This window comes from Patiria miniata, unplaced genomic scaffold (genome assembly GCF_015706575.1).
Source record: "Patiria miniata isolate m_02_andy unplaced genomic scaffold, ASM1570657v1 HiC_scaffold_3, whole genome shotgun sequence".
NCBI classification, from domain to species: Eukaryota; Metazoa; Echinodermata; class Asteroidea; order Valvatida; family Asterinidae; genus Patiria; species Patiria miniata.
In genome coordinates, this window is record NW_024037069.1 from 33780532 (window position 1) to 33801103 (window position 20572).

Genomic DNA, 20572 nt, shown 5'->3' on the forward strand with positions numbered 1-20572 from the left:
TTTACTTAATGATTACCCTGTGTACATTTAAACCAAGCAAAAACAAAACCAATTACCGTAGGCAATCATTTTGGGTTATTTTACCAGTTACTTCCTGAATGAAATGTCATCAATGTCAGTGCGCCCTTTTTTGTTTTGTTTTCATTTTTAGATTTTTTTTTCTCGATTAAAAAAAACCTCACACATGTTATACCGCTGGATTTTCACATCCTTTCCATCCATTGGATTACTCTTGAATGTCATTATTCCCATTTTAGTAGTTACATCGGCATCAACATGCAATGTAAGATGTTGAAGAGCATCTAGGACGATTCCGATGTTACAACAAGTCCCTTTTGTCCATTTTGATCAAACACTCGATGATGAAATTTGTAAGTATTGTAGCGCAATGCATTTTATGGAGGGCGCACTTTAGTTTTTTACTGGTAGCCAGCGGGGTGCGCGTGCACTCACCCAGGTTTATGGGGGCACCAGCCAATTAGCGCCAGTGTATATAAGCGGCCATGCGCTCAGCTTCGCCCTCTTTCTGCTGTGGCCGGAACCCGTGCGCGGTCTCAGGAAAAGTTGCACTATTCTAATCTCCCACAATAATAACCAATCACCAATCACCTATAGTCGCAGCGGAGGGAGCCTCATACTTTGTGTGAGTGTAGTTAATTAATGATTCCTGCATTATAATCCAGATAATTAAGTAATCTCTGAGTTTGTAAGGGAAGTGATTGAGTATAAGATCACGTAGGCGAGGCGCCTGGGTAGGCGAATAAAATAATCTTCCGAAACACATATCTGGTGTCAGGTCCCCATCCTTCCCCAGTCCCCCTGGTTAGTCCGCTTGGGTTGTGTGAGCGAGAGTGCATGTGAGGGTGATCCTTTGGTAGTCTGCTGCGGGCCTGGCGGTAAATCTCCGCCGAAACGGATCTGCGTACCCGACCGTAGAGGCTAGGCCGTTCGCCGCTACTCGCCGGGGCCGTCGTCCGAGGCAGTACCGCTACAGTATCAATTCAAATGCATATTAGTCTACTAAACCATGTAAACTGTGCAGGGAAAAGGTGCGTAGATATACAATTTTTTACAGTCTCTTTTTCTGGTCGCCACATACCAGAACAAAATATAAACCGTATATAATAAGTGGATTATACGTACACAATTAATGTGCACTTAATTTAATGAATTACTGCAACACAAGTGCATACGTAGGCTAACGTTTGCAAAGTTACTAACGTATCTGGCGTGACGTATCTAGTGGGCTTCTTTTAGAATCCGGCTGTTCGTAATATAAGTAAACATCGACTGACTTGTCCTGGCTTCAGTTCACGTCAGACTGAGAGTAACTATGCATGCTTTGAGTAAACTAACTGTCTTTATAGCAACCTTTTTGATACAAATTTTTACGCAACTAGCGTCTGAGTAATCCTCAATAGTGTAATAAACACACGACGAAAACTAAGTGGTTTTTCAAAACAAATTTAAATTAAAAAACGAGGTTTCCCAACCGGATGTGTTTCGATGGAAGCCCTAAAGAAAAAACACTTTAAAAGAAAGGAGTTCAAGTTAAGAAAATGTGGAAAAAATGGATCAAATTGAAGTCTTGAAAAAACTTCAGAATCTTCAAATCAGTGTCATCCCTATTCCGCTCATCAGTGATGCCGTGATGTTTGAATTTAAAGACAAGATTTCTTCTTTCTCCAACCAAGATGTTGTCGTCTGTGTAAATTGTTATAAGTTTGCTTTAATATTAAGGTACACGATTTGTACCTCAGCGCTTTATACGTTACTCTGGAATAGGACTGAGTAATGATATTGTATTACAAGAAAATATCTTGATATAATCTTACGGCTATTAATTTTTTTGTCTTTTTTCTTTTCTTTGTAGTTATATTGTATTACAAGAAAATAACTTGAAATAATTTTTCGGGTATTACTTTATTATTTGTTTCTTTTGTATTGTTAAAAATCCATTGTTAGGTTTAACGATTACTCAATTTAACTAAATGGGACTTTTATGTACATATCTTGGATAAAAAAAGTTTATAACACAGTATATAATTTTTGTGTACCCCTGTTGAGTTTTCTTTGGATTTGAAGTTAAAAACCCAAACATCAAAGTGGGACATTAGGTAACACAGTGAAGTATTAGTATCGCGTAAAATCATTGGTATGAGCACATCGTCCATGATTTGCACTGAAATTTAAAATTACAGAACAATGTTTCCATTATTCTAGAAAATTCTTCATACAATTGATTAGATTTGCTTAATATCGCGCCAGCACTGGGCGATGATTGGCTGAGCTGTCACGTGAGCGATCATCACATTCATCTAGTTATCGTCAAACTCAGGCTTGATGGTGAAATTCTCGTAGACAGTCGGTGACAAGTAATCCTGAAAAATCAAGGTTATAACGTACTAAAATGCATCATTGAGAACACCAAGTAATAACCCTTCAATTATAAAAAAAAATTTAGTTTTGTTACAAATCTTATTAAGACATATCTTGCAGTATCGAGTTTTAGAAAGAGATCAACTTTGAAAAATTTAGCAACTAAATAAAGCTCTCAATCAGAGTACGGGCACATTTGGCATTAGTTCCCAATTATACGTACATTTGCATCCGGATTGCAGTTCATGTCGTCCAGAATTTCGACAAGTTTTCTGAAACTGGGTCGGTTGCTAGGTTGCTCCTGCCAGCACTTCAACATCACATTGTAACTTGGTAAAATATCGGGGAGAAAACAATTATAAACCTTGGTTTGAGAGTGATCAAGTCAAATGGATAACAGAATTTGAGCCATATAAAAAGATGGCAGCAAAAGACGAGCTTGTGAACTATTAGAACACTTATTTATTAATAATAACTCCCTCAAAATCCGGTGCCAGTTTGACTGTTTCCCAAACAAATATGATGTGTTATTACAGTGCACTGATCCAGGAGAACAAGATTTGTTTTCCTTACATTTCATCAGCGCAGTTGTCCGGCTTGGGCATGCGGTATCCATCCAGCAGTCTTTGGGCCAGTGACTTGCTCTCAATACCAGGGTATGGGGTGGATCCTAAAACAATAAGTTATGAATAAGCCGGACTGCAAATTATCCATATCCTTTTAATTCCATCAGAAATGGAAACATAGATACAAAAACAAACTTGCTTTGTAGCTACTTATATTTCTTGGACGTGGACACTGTATAATTACATTTTATAAAGGTATACGTATGAGTAAACTGTGCTCTGTTCAAAGTATCTTATTTGCTGCAGTAGTAGTAGATTTCAGATGAATGCTATCACTTAAAAACAAGTTGTGGAGAAACGCAAAAACACGATGAGAAGATGAGAAATGAAGCACCTACCGTACGTCACAATCTCCCAGAGCAAGATGCCAAAGGACCACCTGGATGGTGCGATTGAAGATAAAACAGAGTAAAACACAAAACGGACAAAGTATCTTCTCCAAAACCATAAACACATGCCTCATCATAGGTCATAAATTAGCAGGATATTATTATTTTCATAATTTGTTCAACTTACACATCGCTCTTGGACCTGTAGACACGACGCGTCAAAGATTCGATGGCCAACCAACGAACGGGAATCCTGGTCTAATGAACAAAGGAATAACTAAAAGTTACTGAACATTTTAAAGTGAAAATACAACATTTGCAAACATAAAAAAATAAAACTACCAAATCATTTTGAAATACCTTGCTGGACTGTAAGTGAATGACAGTGTAAAGCATCCTGTAAAATCATGGCACCTGGTATACTGTCATTTTCAAGAAAAGTGGTATTTTTGTATCATTTTCCAACGCTGATCGGCCGATCAGCGTCGGAAAAAACTGGCTTTTTTTTCAAATACTGGCCTCAGTTGACCAATGCACTTGTTTGCAATCGTTTACACACCTATGAACGGGTACAAGCCAGCTAGACTGGTTCCCTGACCTTACAATTCCCCTATATATGTAAACTGCTGTGTTTCTTCTTAAATGGAGTCAGGGAACCAGACTACAGGAAAATGATTGTTTTTCTGGGTTTTTATAGCATTTTTGAACCCAAAACCTCAAAAAAGTCAGTGTAACTATATTTGCTATGTATTTCTAACCCCCCAATTCCATCCATTTCTGAAAATTACAGCAAAAGCAAATGATGTATATTCCCTTTTAATTACTTCTTTATCAATATTATTATACAAAACAATGTCGTGAAAATTGTAGAAACAATTTTTTTTTTGAATGTCATCTTAATTTACCGAGGATTTCTGGACATAGATGTCTTCTCCTCTGGAAAGGCCAAAGTCAGACACTTTGGCAGTCAGATCTTCAGAGAGAAGGATGTTCCTTGCAGCCAAGTCGCGGTGGATTATCTAAATACAAAATTGTCGTTAATGAATTATTGTATTACAAATGTATTCCAAAGGATTTTTTTAATCATTACGTCTCTGTATCCACTCAAATTTTAATCATTACCTATATACTAACAGCTTGTAAATAGGAACAAAAATTGAGTTGAAAATTTTAAAATTACAAACGATCCAAACAGAATCCTCCTTTTCGTCTCCAATTAGAGTATATATGCAGAATCTAGTTTTTACAGCACATTAATTAAAAACATACATATAGTTTCTCCAGTTTTGAACGTTCATTTTTGTTTATCTGTTTTGTTGAATGTGTGACTTGCCCCCGTGTTGGACAGATGTTCCATTCCTTTGGCCACATCCAGACCAAACTTGAGCAGGTTGGAAGAAGTCAGCGGCGACACATCATCTTGAGAGCCAGCTGCCCCTTGTTGCTTAGGGCGAGTACTCCTCAGATAATCCCGGAGGTTGCCATTAGGTAGAAACTCAAGCGCCACGTACAGAATTGCTATCAACACAATGGAAACACATTGGTGAAACTTTCAAATGATGTTCTTTGCTTACTATTGTACCGGAAAGTGTAAGGACTTCAGGGCCAGTTTATTCCTAATACATTTTGTATGGTATTCCATTGCATGAATGTGGCTGACCACCTTAGTGTCCAGTGGAGATGCTGCTTGCATGACATTGGTTGGCCTAGGCACGTAGCCAAAGACAACACACACTTATGAGCCCAGGAGTGCTCAGGCTCATCTTATAGGATAAGGCCTACCCCTTAAAGCCGATGAATGGGCTAAATTTCGCGGATGTATGAACATTCTATTGAGAAGAATCGGAGTGTTGAGTGGGTTTTTTTTATCAAAAAACTACTTTCTTTAATACAACATGAAGACTCAAACTTTAATACATCTTTTGGGGTGGTATGTCGTATAATGGTAAAGAAAATGTGAACAAGAAATACGGTCGGAAAACAGAATTGGGTAAATGTCTTCTTATGTACCTTCGTGCATGCATGCACCCAGTAGACCAACGATATTGGGATGGGGCTCAATGCCTGCCATTGTCTGTATTTCCTTTCGAAAATCATCCCAAGTAGAATCTGATAAACTCCCTGTACACAAAAATCATTGTACATTTTGTAAATTTAATTATCACTGGTGGCATCGTATCTTTTATAAGGTGAGTTTGTACAAGTGCTTACAGGTGTTTTTATCAGTATGAGTAATTAAGATAAAAAATGATTTGCATATTAATTTGCGTATGAAGTTGCATATAATACAAAGACTATTTACTATATTCCAATTTATTATATAAATAAAAGTGACAGGTTTCTTTTTATAAGTTCAACATTTCAGACCGTCTTACCTTTCATTGTTTTGATGGCTGCTTTGGTGACTTTCCCTTTAATCTTCACGCCTCCTGCGCGTACCTCACCAAAGTTACCCTTACCAAGAATCTCATCTTTGATGATCAAATTGCCGCGTTTGATTTCCAGTTTAGACTCCCAGTTTGGAAGGAACCCAATACTCTCGTATGGAACGGGGTCGGTGTTGTCCTCATTAAGCGACTCCATTTTCTTGATTTTAGATCTTGGGTTTTCAGAGAGAACCTTATAAATTAAAAAAGAAAAGAAAAATAAGACGAAGCTGATCATGAAACAACCTCCAAACCACCGTACGTAAAACATAAGCAGAGAATTAGTGGATAATTTTTATCAGGTTCTTGTTTTTAATTGAATAATAATAAACACGAATTTCCCCTGGACCTCGACGTAAACTTAATTGTCATAAAAAAACATATCCTGGACTTATTAACAGTTCACGGTTATTGGAATTGTGTATGTTATTGTATCAGCTATACATGTATGATAATGACTTACCAGTTCGTCAGTCGCAGTTTGTGAACGACCCGTGCTACGTTTTTTCCACAGGATGAATGCGACGACGCCAATCACAACCAAGATGAACACGACAATCCCAAGTACAACAGCAGCGATAATAGGCCCTGAAATGGAACTCGCTTGCTCAACTGCAACAAAAGAGGTTTAAATAAAAACACATTCAATATACTCCTCGAAATCAAACAATTATTGTTACTGCTAAACAATTGAAAATCTTACCCTTGATAGTCAGCGGCTCTGAAAATTCAACATTGGCCACCTAGATAATAAAGTCAAAAAAGTTTGTTAAAAGCTATGAAATAAATGTAACAATAGCAATATTGCGAGACTAAAAAAAACACATCAAGGTAGAGACAAATCATTTGGTCAGTTATCACGGATCTCCGGTATAACAACAAACATTCCAATCCTAAAAATAATTCAATTGATGTGAGATTCAAAGTTCCAGTCTCAGGAAAACTCATTCCAATCTTGAACATGGAATGAAAGCCAATTTGCCGAATAACTTCAGGCACAATAACTTGTTAGTCAAAGGCTGTGTGTTTGGGGGAGCAATTGAAGACAGTTCTAGTTTGTGACCCTAACCCCTTGTGTGAAGAATACTACTACATTGGGGAATTCAGGACCAGTCGGCAAAAAACAGTATATTTTAGTTTTGTTTTAAAACAGAAGCACTGACGTATCAAAGCACGTACCGATTCGTTGCCCTTACTGACAGACCCAACACGAATGTTGTACACAGCACCCGTCTGCAGCGGGGCGTTATAGTAACCACCGTACATTTTGGTGTCCCCCACTACAAATGTGTCGGGCACGCCCCCTTTAGGGAGTTCCGCTGCTATGTAGTCATTGGGTGAGTCCTCGAAATGACTTGGAATAAGAACATCTCTCCTGACGACCGATGAAGACCTGGTTTTCTTGACATGAACAACGTACGATCTGCAGTATATGGACGATAAGCTTAATTTGTTACATCTTATACAATAACTAAAAATGAGTCACACATGTATTATCAGCAAATATTGTATATTGATGGCACACACTGCAAAATTAAAATTGCAAACTTCAATAAAGTTTTCTAGAGGAAAGAAGACAATGAAGATATTCGTTAATGTTAACAATGTCGATTTCTGAAATTCACACCTCTGAAGAAAACTGAGGTGACATTATTCTGAAATTGCACAAAATCTGACCTGGTTTGAATTTTGGTTAAAATATAATGGATGATGAGAAGCAGTTCGTTTTTATTTGCAAGATAAGTGTTACACAATATTAACATATTTATTTCATTAACATTTTGATTTTATTAGCATTTGATCCATTCAAACAAACCGAATGCAGTCCTGTATGGTACTCACTCAATGAAGTCATCACCAGATACTGCGGTACTTATACCAATAGTGACGGTAGTATCTGTGGCGTCTCCTTGGTATGAAATCGGTTGAGGCGGTGCGGGAAGATCTATGGCACAGTATAATTGAATTAATCTACAACATTCACAGTGGAGAACGATTTCAACTATAAAATCTATGGAGATCCATACTTGTTGGATTTTACCATTTTCCATCATAAATGTGCGCAAAAAAAGTAATGACAATTAACGCCCTAAATTGTTAGGCTTTTTTCATACTATGAGATTGAATCTGTTTGTATTGGTTGTTTCTTCCACTGTTATGGCAAAATATCATTCGCTATTAAGGTGGCATGGGTGGCTTGTGCGTAAAGCGCTCGCCTCTCACCAAGGTGACCACGGTTTGCGTAATTTTTTTTCCTAGGAGGGTTAGGGGCAATGTCATGAATAATTCAGTTTTTCCTTTGAATCATTGCAAGACTTAGGTTCCCGTTCTATTTTCCCCTTTATTTAAAATTATCTCAGTGATAAATTTGGAGAAGAAAAATAGCTGATGAAAATGAGCAGCGACGACTTGGATTCGAACCAGGGATCTTTGTATCCATAGCTCATCTCGCTATCCACTAGGCTACTATGTGGTAGCTCGACGACAACCGTTCTTTAAAATGCTTTAATGTATTGTAACTAGTGGAGTAACTAACAACAATGCTGTTGATGTCATTGTCCGTTCTCATGGATAAACATGAATTATTCATGACATTGCCCCTAACCCTCCTAGGAATAAAAATTACGCCCACGGTTTGAATCCAGGCCGCGGATCACATGTGAATAGAGTTGTGCGTTGGTTCTCTCCTGTGCAACGAGGGTTTTTCTCCGGGCCCTCCGATTTTCCTCAGGCTGTGCTCCGTGGTCATATAATGGGTCGATGTGGCCGGCAGCCATAGGCGCCTTTACGTGCCAGCGGCCCGACCACGTTTTAGCCGCGTCCTTCGCAATTCAGCATACCAGCTGCGAGTAAGGGCAGGTAATTAGCCTCCCAAATTATTATTAATTTATTACATGTACAACATAATTGCATTGCCTTACCTGATTGTGGTTTGGTATAAACTTCCAAGACTGTATCACGTCCTATGAACAACTGATTCTCCGCTGCCACTCTGAACTCATACTTTGTACCAGGCTCCAGATTGTCTTTCACAAATGGCGGACTCTCCACTTGATTCCTTTCGTATTCGTCAGGTGCAGTGAAACCAGGTTGATGAGGCTTGTCTGTCGCTCGGTATTCAACCTGTCATTTTAAATGTAGGACTTTGATGAAAAAGAAGTCACGTATATTATGGCAAATATGCATTCGAGATATTGTACATTAAAGGCTTCTTTGTCGGTTGCTCTGTATTACCGTCCGCAAAATAACTTCGAAAGGTTAGAAAGGCAGTTGAACAGTGATTTCATGAATGTACGGATCTTTTACATATTAAGATATAATGTTGTAGCAAGATTTTCCTTGCTAGTATACAAATAACGAATGTTTGTGAGTGCGATGGTAAGAATAATTTCATGAGGTGACATATTGAATGTTCTATTCCACGAGGCGAAGCCGAGTGGAATAGAGCATTCAATCTGTCACCGAATGAAATTATTCTTTCCATCGCACGAACGTAAAACATTCGTTATTTGTTTTATACAACACCTGAATAAATTCTCGTCATTTGATTGGTAAATTATAAACTACAATTTGCTTTGATTTTGCTTTGAATCCAACGCTGTAAGGCTGGCTCTCTGGAACAATACGCGCTACGCTGAACGCGCACACCAGCATGCATTTTGCACGCAAATACCGCGTCATGGAACAAGCGCAAAGTGAAACGGTATAACGCATGGGTATAACGCATGGTCGCACCGTGCATTATACCGAATAATAATATGTCACATGATCTACAATTCACCAATCAGATGACGGGGATTTATTCAGGTGTTGTATAAAATAGAATATGCCTTTAATGTTACTACCTTACTAACTGTTACGTACATGTACGTGTTAATATTTAATACTGTAAACACAGAGTCGGCTAGTCACTTTCCAAATGTTTAACTCTGTAAATCAGACTCGCTCAGGTCCCTCACCAAAATGGTACATGACTTGTATAGAATATAAGTAAGGTCTCCATACGTAAGACCAAAGTGATTCATGTTCATTTCCACCAATCAAGTTACCACCAGGTTATAGCTTATTGTCCGAACTGTTTAGCATTCTGAATCACCCGTTCGGCATTTCTGCGATCTCGGAATACCTGTACAAGGCTTGACTAGCGTTGTTTGCTTTGCTACTAAAGAGAAATAATAAAAAAACCGTACTATGTATCTTTGTATTTGTCCATTAGGATTTAGCGGCGGCTCCCAGTCCGAGGTGATTGTGGATTCAGTTCTGTCTGTCCAATGAAGATTCTGGATGGGTCCAGGTTCTGAAAACAAAACAAAAATAAAGATATGATTTAGCTTTAAATGATTGAAGTTGAATCTGGAGTTGGATTTCGGCATCTGCCAATTTATAAGGCCACGTCCAAATATCGTGTCAAGAGCCATTGTTTAGAACTTTGGTAACTAAAATACACGCGAGATTTTGCTGATCACAGACATAACCGAAGCCATATAGCTGGTGTTGTTTTTTTACTAAATGTTTCAAAGTATAAGGCCAAAAAAAAAAGTCTCCGGTTTCTGGTATGCGCGCGCGTCGCCGTAGCCATGCGCGTCGGCAAAATGAAAACGTTTTTTTTTCAATGAAAGATGATGTCTCAAAACCGCCAAACTCACTGGTTTGACTGGAATCCTGCTGCTGCACAATTTTAATGTGTTTTTAGATGGGGGTTATGATCGACAATAAGCTTTATGTGGCCTCTCTGGACCCCCATATTTTTGCACTAAGATTAGTCGGGCACCATTTGCAGTCAACAGCCGACATTTGAAGCAAAAAAAAATCTGGTAAAAAAAAAGCCGCGTCGCCGCACCACTTTTTGGGCAAGCTCCATACCAGAAACCGGAGACTTACTTTTTTGGCCTAACACTGATACCTCGTATTGTGGTCACTGCAGTCACTTCATAACTCCAGGGTCCTGCACCAACTGACGTCTCGGCTTGCACCTGGCCCAAACAGATATCAAACGTTTTAATGTTTTCCCTCTCTAGACTATCCAACAAGAAACGAACCGAGCAATTTGATGTGTAGTCGATTTGATGTAAGGCAAATGAAAAGGTGGATTTCTTGTATAAAAACTTCTTCCTTGCATGTTGTTTCCGGGTGGTCAGCATGTTTGATCTTATATTTTATACCGATCTGGGCAGTCGGGCACGGTAGCATGACCCCTTTCAATGCCAAAAGCTTTGTGCTAGCTACTGAGCGGTTGTTTGTGCAGCATTGTAGCAGGTACAATAGTTTTAACAATTGAAGAGGCCTCCTTGGGTGTACAGTGATAACCTGCCCGGGTTCATTAGTATGTATGCATTGATTAAGCAATTAGATTTAAACTGTAATTGTAAGAGAAACATCAGACAAAAAAAGAGTATTGAACATACCCGCACGAGGTATGTCACATTCGTTTCAAGGCCCGTTATCTCATGCATCAATTGCACCACGTCGTTGATAACCGTTGGGTTTCCTGACTGTCCACTCTTCCAATACCTAATGTTGTAATCTGTGATGATTCCTTGTGGAGGGTCGGGCTCTGACCACTGAAGAGTGATGGATACGTCATTAACGTTCTTAATGACGACATTCAAAGGTACTGTGGGCTCTGTTGAAAATTGTCCAAAAATGTATCTGAGCGTTAGTGCGAGTATCTAAAATCTTCAAATTGACGAAAGGCAGCAGTTCGATCTCATAATATGGAATATTGATTGAGGTTTGGATATTTGTAAGCAGTGCTTACTCGCTTCAGCAGTTCTCTGAACGACAACACCACTGTAGGGCCCGGCCCCAGCAATGGTGTTTGCGGCGACTTGAAAACTGTAATTTGTGAAGGGGATTAAGCCATCTATCTCAACTTGTTCGGCTGTTGATACATCTAAGATGAGTTGTGACCCTGGTCCACTCAGCTTGTACGTGTAGCCTGTGATGTTGCCGCCTCGGCTTCCACAAGGTGGCTGACTCCAGAAGAAAGTCAGGCTGCGTTTGTTTGAATTGACGGTAACTTGCTGTGGTGGTGCAGATGGTACTAAAGTAAAACAAATGAAAAAATATCAATCAAAATTTAAGTGAGTTGATCCCAAATAGCATGGCTGGGGGTGTAAAGGTGTGGGTTAATGACTATGAGATATAGTCTTACCTTTATGGCCGGTTACAGCACTTAGTTGTGATATTGGTCCGGAGCTTCCATCCACGTAGGCTGCGACTCGTATCTCGTACATCGAATTGGCAAACAGACCAGGTATCATGGTCGAATTGGTTCCAGAACACATGCAGTGCTGGATGAAGTTAAGTGGGTTAATGGGTAGGCAACCATCTTTGTTTGTCAGTGCATATTGGACGGAGTAGTTGGCACAGTACACCTCACGCCAGCTGAGTGTGACACTGGCAGAATCGTAAGAAGTCACCACCACAGGGGAAACAGATGGATCTGGGGGAAAAAAAGAGACCCAATCCATGAAGCCTTTAATCGCAGTTTGTCTTAAACTATCTTTGTTTGCTGACGTAGAAAGGTTAACGTCTAGTTATGGATGTAAGAAAAATGGTTTTGCTACTCACTTTCTTGTTTAAGTGTGGTTCCAGATGTCGACACTTCGGGTCCTCGCACAGCATTGTACTGAGGGCGAATGAAAACCATATAGGTGGAACACGATATCAAACCAGTGATGACATGACTGGTAGTTTGACCATCGAATGGACCTGGAAGTGGTATCCGCTGTGGAGATACAATCTCTTCACATTGGCCTCTGTTTGTCAATGCATACTCCAGTATGTAGCCAGAGACACATGGATCTGGTTGCCAGAAAACGTGTAGTTGATATCGATCGATTGGCATCACATTTAGTCCCAGAACGCCAATGTCAGCTGCAATTGAAAAAAGGACATGATAATGACAGGGATCAAATATAATGTGTCCGCAAAGTATATATTCATTTAAAAGTTGAAGCACTTTTACTGAAAAAAGGTAATATTGAATATGCTTATTTATTGTAAGATGAGGCCTCTTAATTCTTTCCTTCCCACTACTCTCTATCTTTTGTTTGCGTTTTGTTTGTTGTATCCATCGCTTTTAGTCGAGAGGGTACTATGTGATAATCATCTCCCCTATTGATGCCTCTGTTGTTGTATTCTTAACTTTCCTATATCCTATATTCTTTCTTCAATATGACGTCTCTTCGGATTAATAAGCGGTTGGAGTAGCCTATAGTCAATAAAAGGAAGCTTCATTGTACTTACTTGAACACTGGCAGTTACTTCCGAAATATGGTGGTATGCAATCTGGAAAGAAAGATAACAGACTATAAAATTAAGTAGTTTAGTTTATCATGATAACATATTTAAATTTGTACAAATCCTACTGAATTTCATATTGCAATAGGGTATCCTCCACAATCAAGTTTACCTTCTAATTTTTTAAAAGTAAATGTTACTCTCAACTTGCATTTTCAAACTATATAATTCCTGCAACAAGCTTTTTTGCAATACAACTCTACATTCTCGTACTTCCGGTACATTCTCCCGTATCCTTCTCGCAAGAATCTCCCAATGAACAGTGACATGTCTGCTTACAGTCGGCTCCATACTTCCCTTCACTACATTCTAAAGTGAAAACAAAAAATACTCATGAAAAAAATACCCAGGGGACGAATCAGCAAGGCTCTGATTTCAAACTTATCCACTCAAGGAAATCTTTAAACCTCGGGTATATAACTACCAAAGAGCACCAAATCAGACAGAAATACTTGGCAAGAGTTCGCTAATTCCACACCTTGCGTGCAGTCCAGTCCCATATACCCAGCAGCGCAGGAGCATCCGTAAGGATCAGGAAGACAAAACAAACGACCTCGGCAAGCGTCGTTGTGTGGATCAGTGCTATCAGAACAGGTATGACTAGCATTCTGGCCAAAGACGTGACGACCGTGAACTGAATGTAATAGAACAAGAAATCCAGAATTAAATCCGTCTCATCAAACAGACAAAGTTTTAGAATAACAAAACTTCACAATTTCCAAAAGACAAGAGAGAATTTACCTTGCTGACAATTTTCTCCGCTGAATCCTGGAGCGCAGATACACGTTCCCGTCTTGTCATCACAGATACCTCCATTGTAGCATCGACGACAGGTGCTCTGACACGGATCCTGGCCCCACATACCAGCTGCGCATTCTGAATGTTCAATGGCACCAACAAACAAGTCATTTTAATGAGCAAAAAAGTGAAAAGGTGATATAAAATTATCCTTTACATTTCCTTGAGACATCTTTTTTACTTTGCCATTCATATATTTAACTGTATTTTAGACGTAATATATTGTACATTATTATATTAAACAAAATATCACTATAAATTATATGTAAAACTAAAATATGTCGAACATTTAGATGTCAAAACTGTGTATGTGCTAAATAGTATTTCTTATAAGCATCAGGGGCAATGTGAGGAATTGTTGTTCGCCAACCTAACAGTAAATCTGTTAAATTTATTATTAAAAAGTTAAGAATTCCATTTGTGTTATCCAACTCTGCACAATTTGGAAAAAATGGCCAACTTTTGGAATGTTTCACAGTACATTATCTTTACTCCATTCGTAAATACCATAACATAGTGTGCATGTCTATCTGCAAAGGTTTTACAGAAATGTGGGCCTAGAACAATACGGTGTCGATCCTTACACATCCGATTACACAAATCGAAGATTGGGCCAAAAAAATAAGAAAACAGTGAACATTTACCTCTTACGATGAGCCTCATGAAGCCATGGAGTTGCTGATCTTCTTCACCATCTATGAAGCAGCTGTATATCCCCTCATTAGCCTTGCTGACATTCCCGATAGTCACGCTCAGCATGCCATCCCATTCCTGCACGCTGTTTGCATTGTGCTTCCATCTGTAGTTGGTGTTCGGTGGATTCACACTCTCCATCCGTAGAGTAACAGACTCTCCAATACTTGCTGTCTGTGTTTGCAGGAGAGGACGTGTGTGAATGGTACCTGGTGTGGAACAAACAAAACAGAATGATAGCCAGGCAATGAACTACAATGTAAAACGCTTCAGATCTAATACCAATTTTCCAAACATTTATTGAGCTTGCTATAGTTGCGCTCAAGCCTGTTTGGATAGCGGAAGGGGGTTCAACGAAGCTTTTAACTCAAACTTAAAAATCGCAATAAAAGAAACTGGTCAATGGAATCTAATTTGTTCAGGCCTTTCGAAGTAATGTAATCTTCTTTTTCATAATAAAGCTCTGAATGATTAAGGATGGATTCGGTTATCGGTAAGGTCCGACAAACCTTCAAAACTTTAGAAATAGAGGCACGCCGCACGCTCAATTTTGGTCATTTTTTGAAATACAGAGCATAGGCCTAATAAGTCCACTATCGATTTGAGATCTTTTGATAGAGTCCAATACACACCTTCAATCAGAGGACTAGTAATTTCCTGCAATACCATTTGAATGGGATATTTCTAACTTCACGAATATTTAAGTCCGATTTATTTCATTAAATCAACAAATAATTATCCGAGGGAAAATGACTAGCTGCAAATATAGTCATTTGATTGAACAAAAAAGAATTTAACCCCGGACCAGTTTTAAAGCTGCGACCTCAAGAAGACTAACAATCAAATGCCGCTCCAGTCAATATTCAGTGTACAATTTTATCGTTTTTTGCACTAATACGTTTGTTATTTTGATTAACTATTAAGAAGAAGGGATGTGTACCATCTTTGCGTAAGATCACTGTGCGTATTCTGGTAGCCATGCCGTTTAGAGCTGCAGTGCCGTAGAAGACACCTGTTCTGCCAATCCCACCACCCTGCGGTAAGCTAAGCAACCTGGCTGTACATCCCAAGTTGGCATCATAAAACCCAGACGATCCTGCAGGAAGGTTGTCATTGCTCCCTCCTGTCGTCAATTGACGACCAAATGAGACAGCAGCGGCGATGTCTGTCGGACTTTTGTAGGCTGCTAAAGTTGCATCGTTGTCACCTGTGGCTCCAAGCCAAGCAGGATTGGCAACCAGAGTAAAATCTACACCGCCTACTGGATAGAAAAACGAAACAAAGAAATCTACAAGATATTGGACGTCCGTTTGTAATCTGATCAATTTTAGGAGATATGTTTTTATGGAATTATTATTACTTTTTTTAACCAGTTTTGCTATTCCGATGTTATGACTGGGATGTGATTCCGCAGCTGTCATTGACTTTTAAAACCAACTTATGGTAGCTCTATAATTGAGAACGTTCATGCATATTGTCAGCATAGGAACTTTTGCACTCATGTGCAGATTCATTCAATTCACTAAGTGGCAACCAGCTGATTTAAGAACTCGCACAACATTATTCGAATTGTTTTTTCACATTGATTAAAATTGATTACTTCTCAGATATTATGAATTTTTCAAAGCAAAAAAAGAAAGATTGCAACATATTAATGGGCACTCTTGGTAATTCATTAAAAAAAAAAAAAAGGTTCAATGTTTAATCAAATGTGAAGTTGGGAATCTGCGGTAGCTTATTTTTTTCCGGCAAAATTATCATTATGCAAAATTTTGGAGACATTGAAAATATATATTTTAACCACGATGTAATTGCCCTCGTGAATATACTAAATTGTTCAAAGCAACATGACATAAGACTATTGTTTTTGCTTGTGTCGCAAACAAAGTGGGAATCCTTGCAAACATACTTGTATCCATCTTACCTGCAACAGAGGAAGTCTCCTCAGTGTCTTGGATTTCCTCCACCATGACTTCGGCCAAAACAAGAAACTCTGTTTTATTTAGGACCACACTGACGTATCGAGCGGAGACGATGGGATCCGCGATGAAATCAATCACTGCTCCGTTAGTTGCCTGAGAACTTGCGACTGCATCTCCTATCTGAGTGTTCTGTGAGAAATCTGCTGGATTCAAACCAGCCCGCACTACAGCACCTGCCAATCTGGACCCTGCAGTAATTTATAACGCCATAAGTAATCGGAATTATTTTGACCCTCAGGTTTTTTTTTCCTTATCAATTGACTGACCCCGATATTATAGTTACATCACTCATTTATGAAAATAACAATATCTTTCAAGATTTGAATTTCTTATGGATTATGTATGGATTTTTTTAAAATGTATTTCACGAGAGCTCATTGTTTTGAGTATTTTGCCACATTGATTTCCGACATAAGAAAATGAAATGTAAGCTCTGTTGCAAATGCCCACCTGAGTCAGCTCGGCTGAATTGAATTAATGACAAAATTGCTTCACGTCTATGTTTTACACAAGTTTTAGCCCATACCTCTATCATCGATACCCCCTTAGCTGGAAACGAAATGTTTTTTTTTACACTGCGATAAAAATTGGACTGATAATGCTGAAGGTTAACTCCCAAAGAGCAGAATTTTGTTTTCTTATAGACAAACTTATGACTGCATCTCCTATCTGAGTGTTCTGCGAGAATTCTGATGGGTTCAAACCAGCCCGCACTACAGCACCTGTCAATCGCTCACCTGCAAGTAATTAATTTTGTAACGCCGTAAAGTAATCGGAATTATTTGGACCCACGGGCTTTACATGTTCCTGGTTATTCAAGAACCGAAATAATGGACTCTATAAAGTTAGATTTGTTTTAATATTTGTATCTTGTTGGTAAAAAGCTTAAATCAACAACAGTTTTGTGTTTTTAGACGTTTTAAAATTTATTTCTCGAAAACACGTTTTTTTCGAATCTCGTATTGTGCACAACCGAATTCCGACTAAAAACAGTTTCGCTCGGATGTAAATGCCCACCTGAGTTAGTTTGATTAAATTGAATTAATGACAAAAACGCATCACTTTTATGTTTAACATAAATTCTTACCGAACTGCACATCGAAATAGCCCCATACTTGGCAACGAAATGGATTTTTCGTATATACACTGCGATAAATATTGGATTGATAATGCTGAAGGCCAACGCCAAAACCAATTTTCCAATCGACAAGCGCGGCTTGGAAGACATGTATAGAAAACTTACCATAGCCATCGACTCTATTGATTATTGTAATTTTCTTCAAGCAGTAGATAGCTTCAAGATCTACTCTCCACCACTGGTTTGCGGCATCATCTATAACATAAATACATTGTAATACAGTTGCTACATTACCTCGTTTAGAGAAAGGGTGTGCAAACGTTGATGTGTCAAACAACTCTTTACCATACCAAATTTAATGGGATTATACAGTTTTTTTTCATATTAATACGTAAAGTGTTCGGCATGAGGTACCGTCGGGACATGACAAATCAGGGCAGAATTGTAGTGTTAAAAATGATCTTCACAGGCCTTTATTTTCAATGGTTTCGATGGTAAAATGATACAAAACTTAACATTAGCTAGAATCCTATCAACCCGTTTTTCTGGAAGCTAAATACAACATCTCTGCTCACAAAAGAGGTCAATCAAACAGGAATGTAACAATATAGATTTTATTAGCCTCCGAGCAGTTTTTTAGAATTTCCTATTGCAATTAATACAAATTACGACAACCCCCTTTTGAAACGTCCTAACCAATATCTGTGGGAAAAAAACGCCTCTCAAACTAGAGCTTCTACTCGTTGAAGTAACAAAAACAATGGTTGAAAGGCAACCATGTACATTATGTATGACATAACCAGCATGGACGTCGATCGCTTCTCTAACGTGTGTACATGCACAAGACTCATATGGGGCAGTAGACACAATAGAACAATGTAGGAAGGAAGTCTGTGGAAATCTATCTGCCCTGTGACAAGGGTGGATCCAGAACACATCCTTTGGGGGCAAAAAAATGACCCCCGATAAAGTGGGTCCCAAAAATTCGGCGTGGGATTCGGGGGACATCTTTCTGGGATACTAGATGCTCTGTGGTGCGATCTGAAGGCAATATCTGAACACTTTGAATTTTTTTTTTTTTTTTGAGGAGAGGTTGGTGGTGTACGCGGTACCTGCCTTTATTGCAAAGCCCTAACGGCGTGGCATCCGGGCCCCCTTGAAGCCCAGATAAATGTTGGACTCTAGAACCTATGTTGTGCATTAGAGCAAATTCCTTATTGCTTAAGTCAGTTTTGGAGAGCATTATTTTGTTTTGTTTTAGAATTGTATGCCGTCATAGGCCTACGTACTCGAACCACTAGGACAGCCACTCGCTGTAGGCCCTATAGATGTTTTGATCAACATTTCAAAATCTGTTGCGCGTTTGGATGGACTTCATTATGTTAAGCTCTGCAGTAGAGGTAAATGAATGAGCTTAAATCAAATAATGAAAGGTTTGCGGAAACACCATGTGCGAATAATTTCTCAACTAAGAGAATGGTTCTGAAAAGAACCAGAGGTATAAACTCGACGTTCCGGTCAGTATGCTCTGACCGTCTTCAGGAGAGTGCCTAAACTCTAAGAAAGTGAATAATAAGCATTGCTCAGGGATCCTGTCTACTTGGCATCCTCACAGGATGCAACTTCACAGGATGCAACTTCACACTCCATTGATTTCCCCTTTTGCCACTTAAGTATTCACTTTCTTAGAGTTTAGGCACTCTCCTGAAGACGGTCAGAGCATACTGACCGGAACGTCGAGTTTATACCTCTGGTTCTTTTCAGAACCATTCTCTTAGTTGAGAAATTATTCGCACATGGTGTTTCCGCAAACCTTTCATTATTTAGCATCTCCACCATGCAAAGCCTCAAATCTTACTTAAATCAAATATTTACCTGCAACGTTTAGTTGAGGGCGGGGGGGGGGGCAGAAAACAATTGGGAGGGGGTGGTTTCAACATGATATATCATGATATGATAAAAATTGGCATTACATATACCCCCCCTTCCCCTGTCCTCACCCTGATTGACACAAATAATAGTACACGAGTTTATTTATCAACAAAGAATGACACCCCCTTGAAAATAACTTTACATGTGTGTGAAATGGTGTTTGGATCGCCATCTACTGCATTCTCTGCGATTGCATCAGCTGCATAAGTTGTACTCTGACTAGTCGGCTTGTTCCGCAGATTGAGGGCCAGACCTGTGTTAAAGGATATTATTAAACAAACAGTGTCCATACTTTCAATTTACATATCAGGATGCATTTTAAACCCTACCACATGAAGGCAGCTTGGGACAGTATCTTGGCGATTGAACACGAAATATGTGAAATGCAATTTGTATTTTGTTAGATTTGTTTTTGGAATAATGACATAGGCCTGTGTATTTCCGTTTCAGATTCATGTGTGACATAAAACTATCAACGAATTTGCAATTTTTCATTTTGTGGAGTCACAGAATACCTTCTTAACACACTCTGGAACTACGCTGTAAATTAGTGGATCTTGCATCAAACTGACCGTAGCTTTGACACGCAGATTGCAAATTCGTTTTGTTTTTTAAACTCGATTAGTTTCTACTGAACAAATCGCGGCCTCGCTGTGGTAGAAGGTTTGTCAAACTTACCTCCTTTGCGATTGAGGACCAGAAACAGAAGCAATGAAAAGACGGCAAAGTGTCGAAAGACTCCATGTTGAGACGCCATGTTTGATTTTATCCCTCAGGAAATGTTCACAAGACAGTACATGAATTAACTTTTGAAGTCCCAAACAGTTCGTAACTATTCCAACTTTGTCTTGCTGTCTGCAATGCTACATGTACTTCCTTGTGTGTGGCGCAAGACACTGTTACCTGGCGTCACTATAATTTCCTCGTGCCTAGTCAGTGTAATATAAATTTCCCAGGGACAGAAACGGACTTTACACCGTACCAAAAGCAGTATTTACAGAGTACTTTTCGACAATTCTAGTTA

General features: G+C 39.0%; 1 protein-coding gene across 1 annotated transcript; it reads right to left on the reverse strand.

Annotated features, from left to right (window-relative positions):
• Positions 1–2948: 2948 nt before the first annotated feature.
• On the reverse strand, positions 2949–20305 carry LOC119736729 (angiopoietin-1 receptor-like). The gene is made up of 27 exons (XM_038210742.1): positions 20227–20305; positions 19691–19801; positions 16481–16726; positions 15497–15817; positions 14508–14765; positions 13807–13941; positions 13544–13699; positions 13279–13374; positions 13012–13053; positions 12334–12639; positions 11915–12205; positions 11519–11803; positions 11166–11383; positions 10664–10733; positions 9951–10057; positions 8682–8883; positions 7603–7705; positions 6940–7183; positions 6464–6503; positions 6224–6372; positions 5710–5953; positions 5345–5455; positions 4668–4852; positions 4240–4353; positions 3522–3592; positions 3344–3384; positions 2949–3049 (listed from the first exon to the last, which is right to left on the reverse strand). The coding sequence occupies exons 1-27, from the start codon at positions 20303–20305 to the stop codon at positions 2949–2951; spliced, it is 4326 nt and encodes a 1441-aa protein (XP_038066670.1).
• Positions 20306–20572: the final 267 nt, after the last annotated feature.

Excerpts from the sequence above, each read along its gene's own strand:
- LOC119736729 (XM_038210742.1), bottom strand. The coding sequence starts at position 20,305 with ATGGCGTCTCAACATGGAGTCTTTCGACACTTTGCCGTCTTTTCATTG. Across the intron at positions 12,640-13,011 it reads AAGTAACTGCCAGTGTTCAA|CTGACATTGGCGTTCTGGGA; the intron begins GTAAGTACAATG and ends TTTCAATTGCAG. Across the intron at positions 4,354-4,667 it reads AACATCTGTCCAACACGGGG|ATAATCCACCGCGACTTGGC; the intron begins GCAAGTCACACA and ends TTTTGTATTTAG.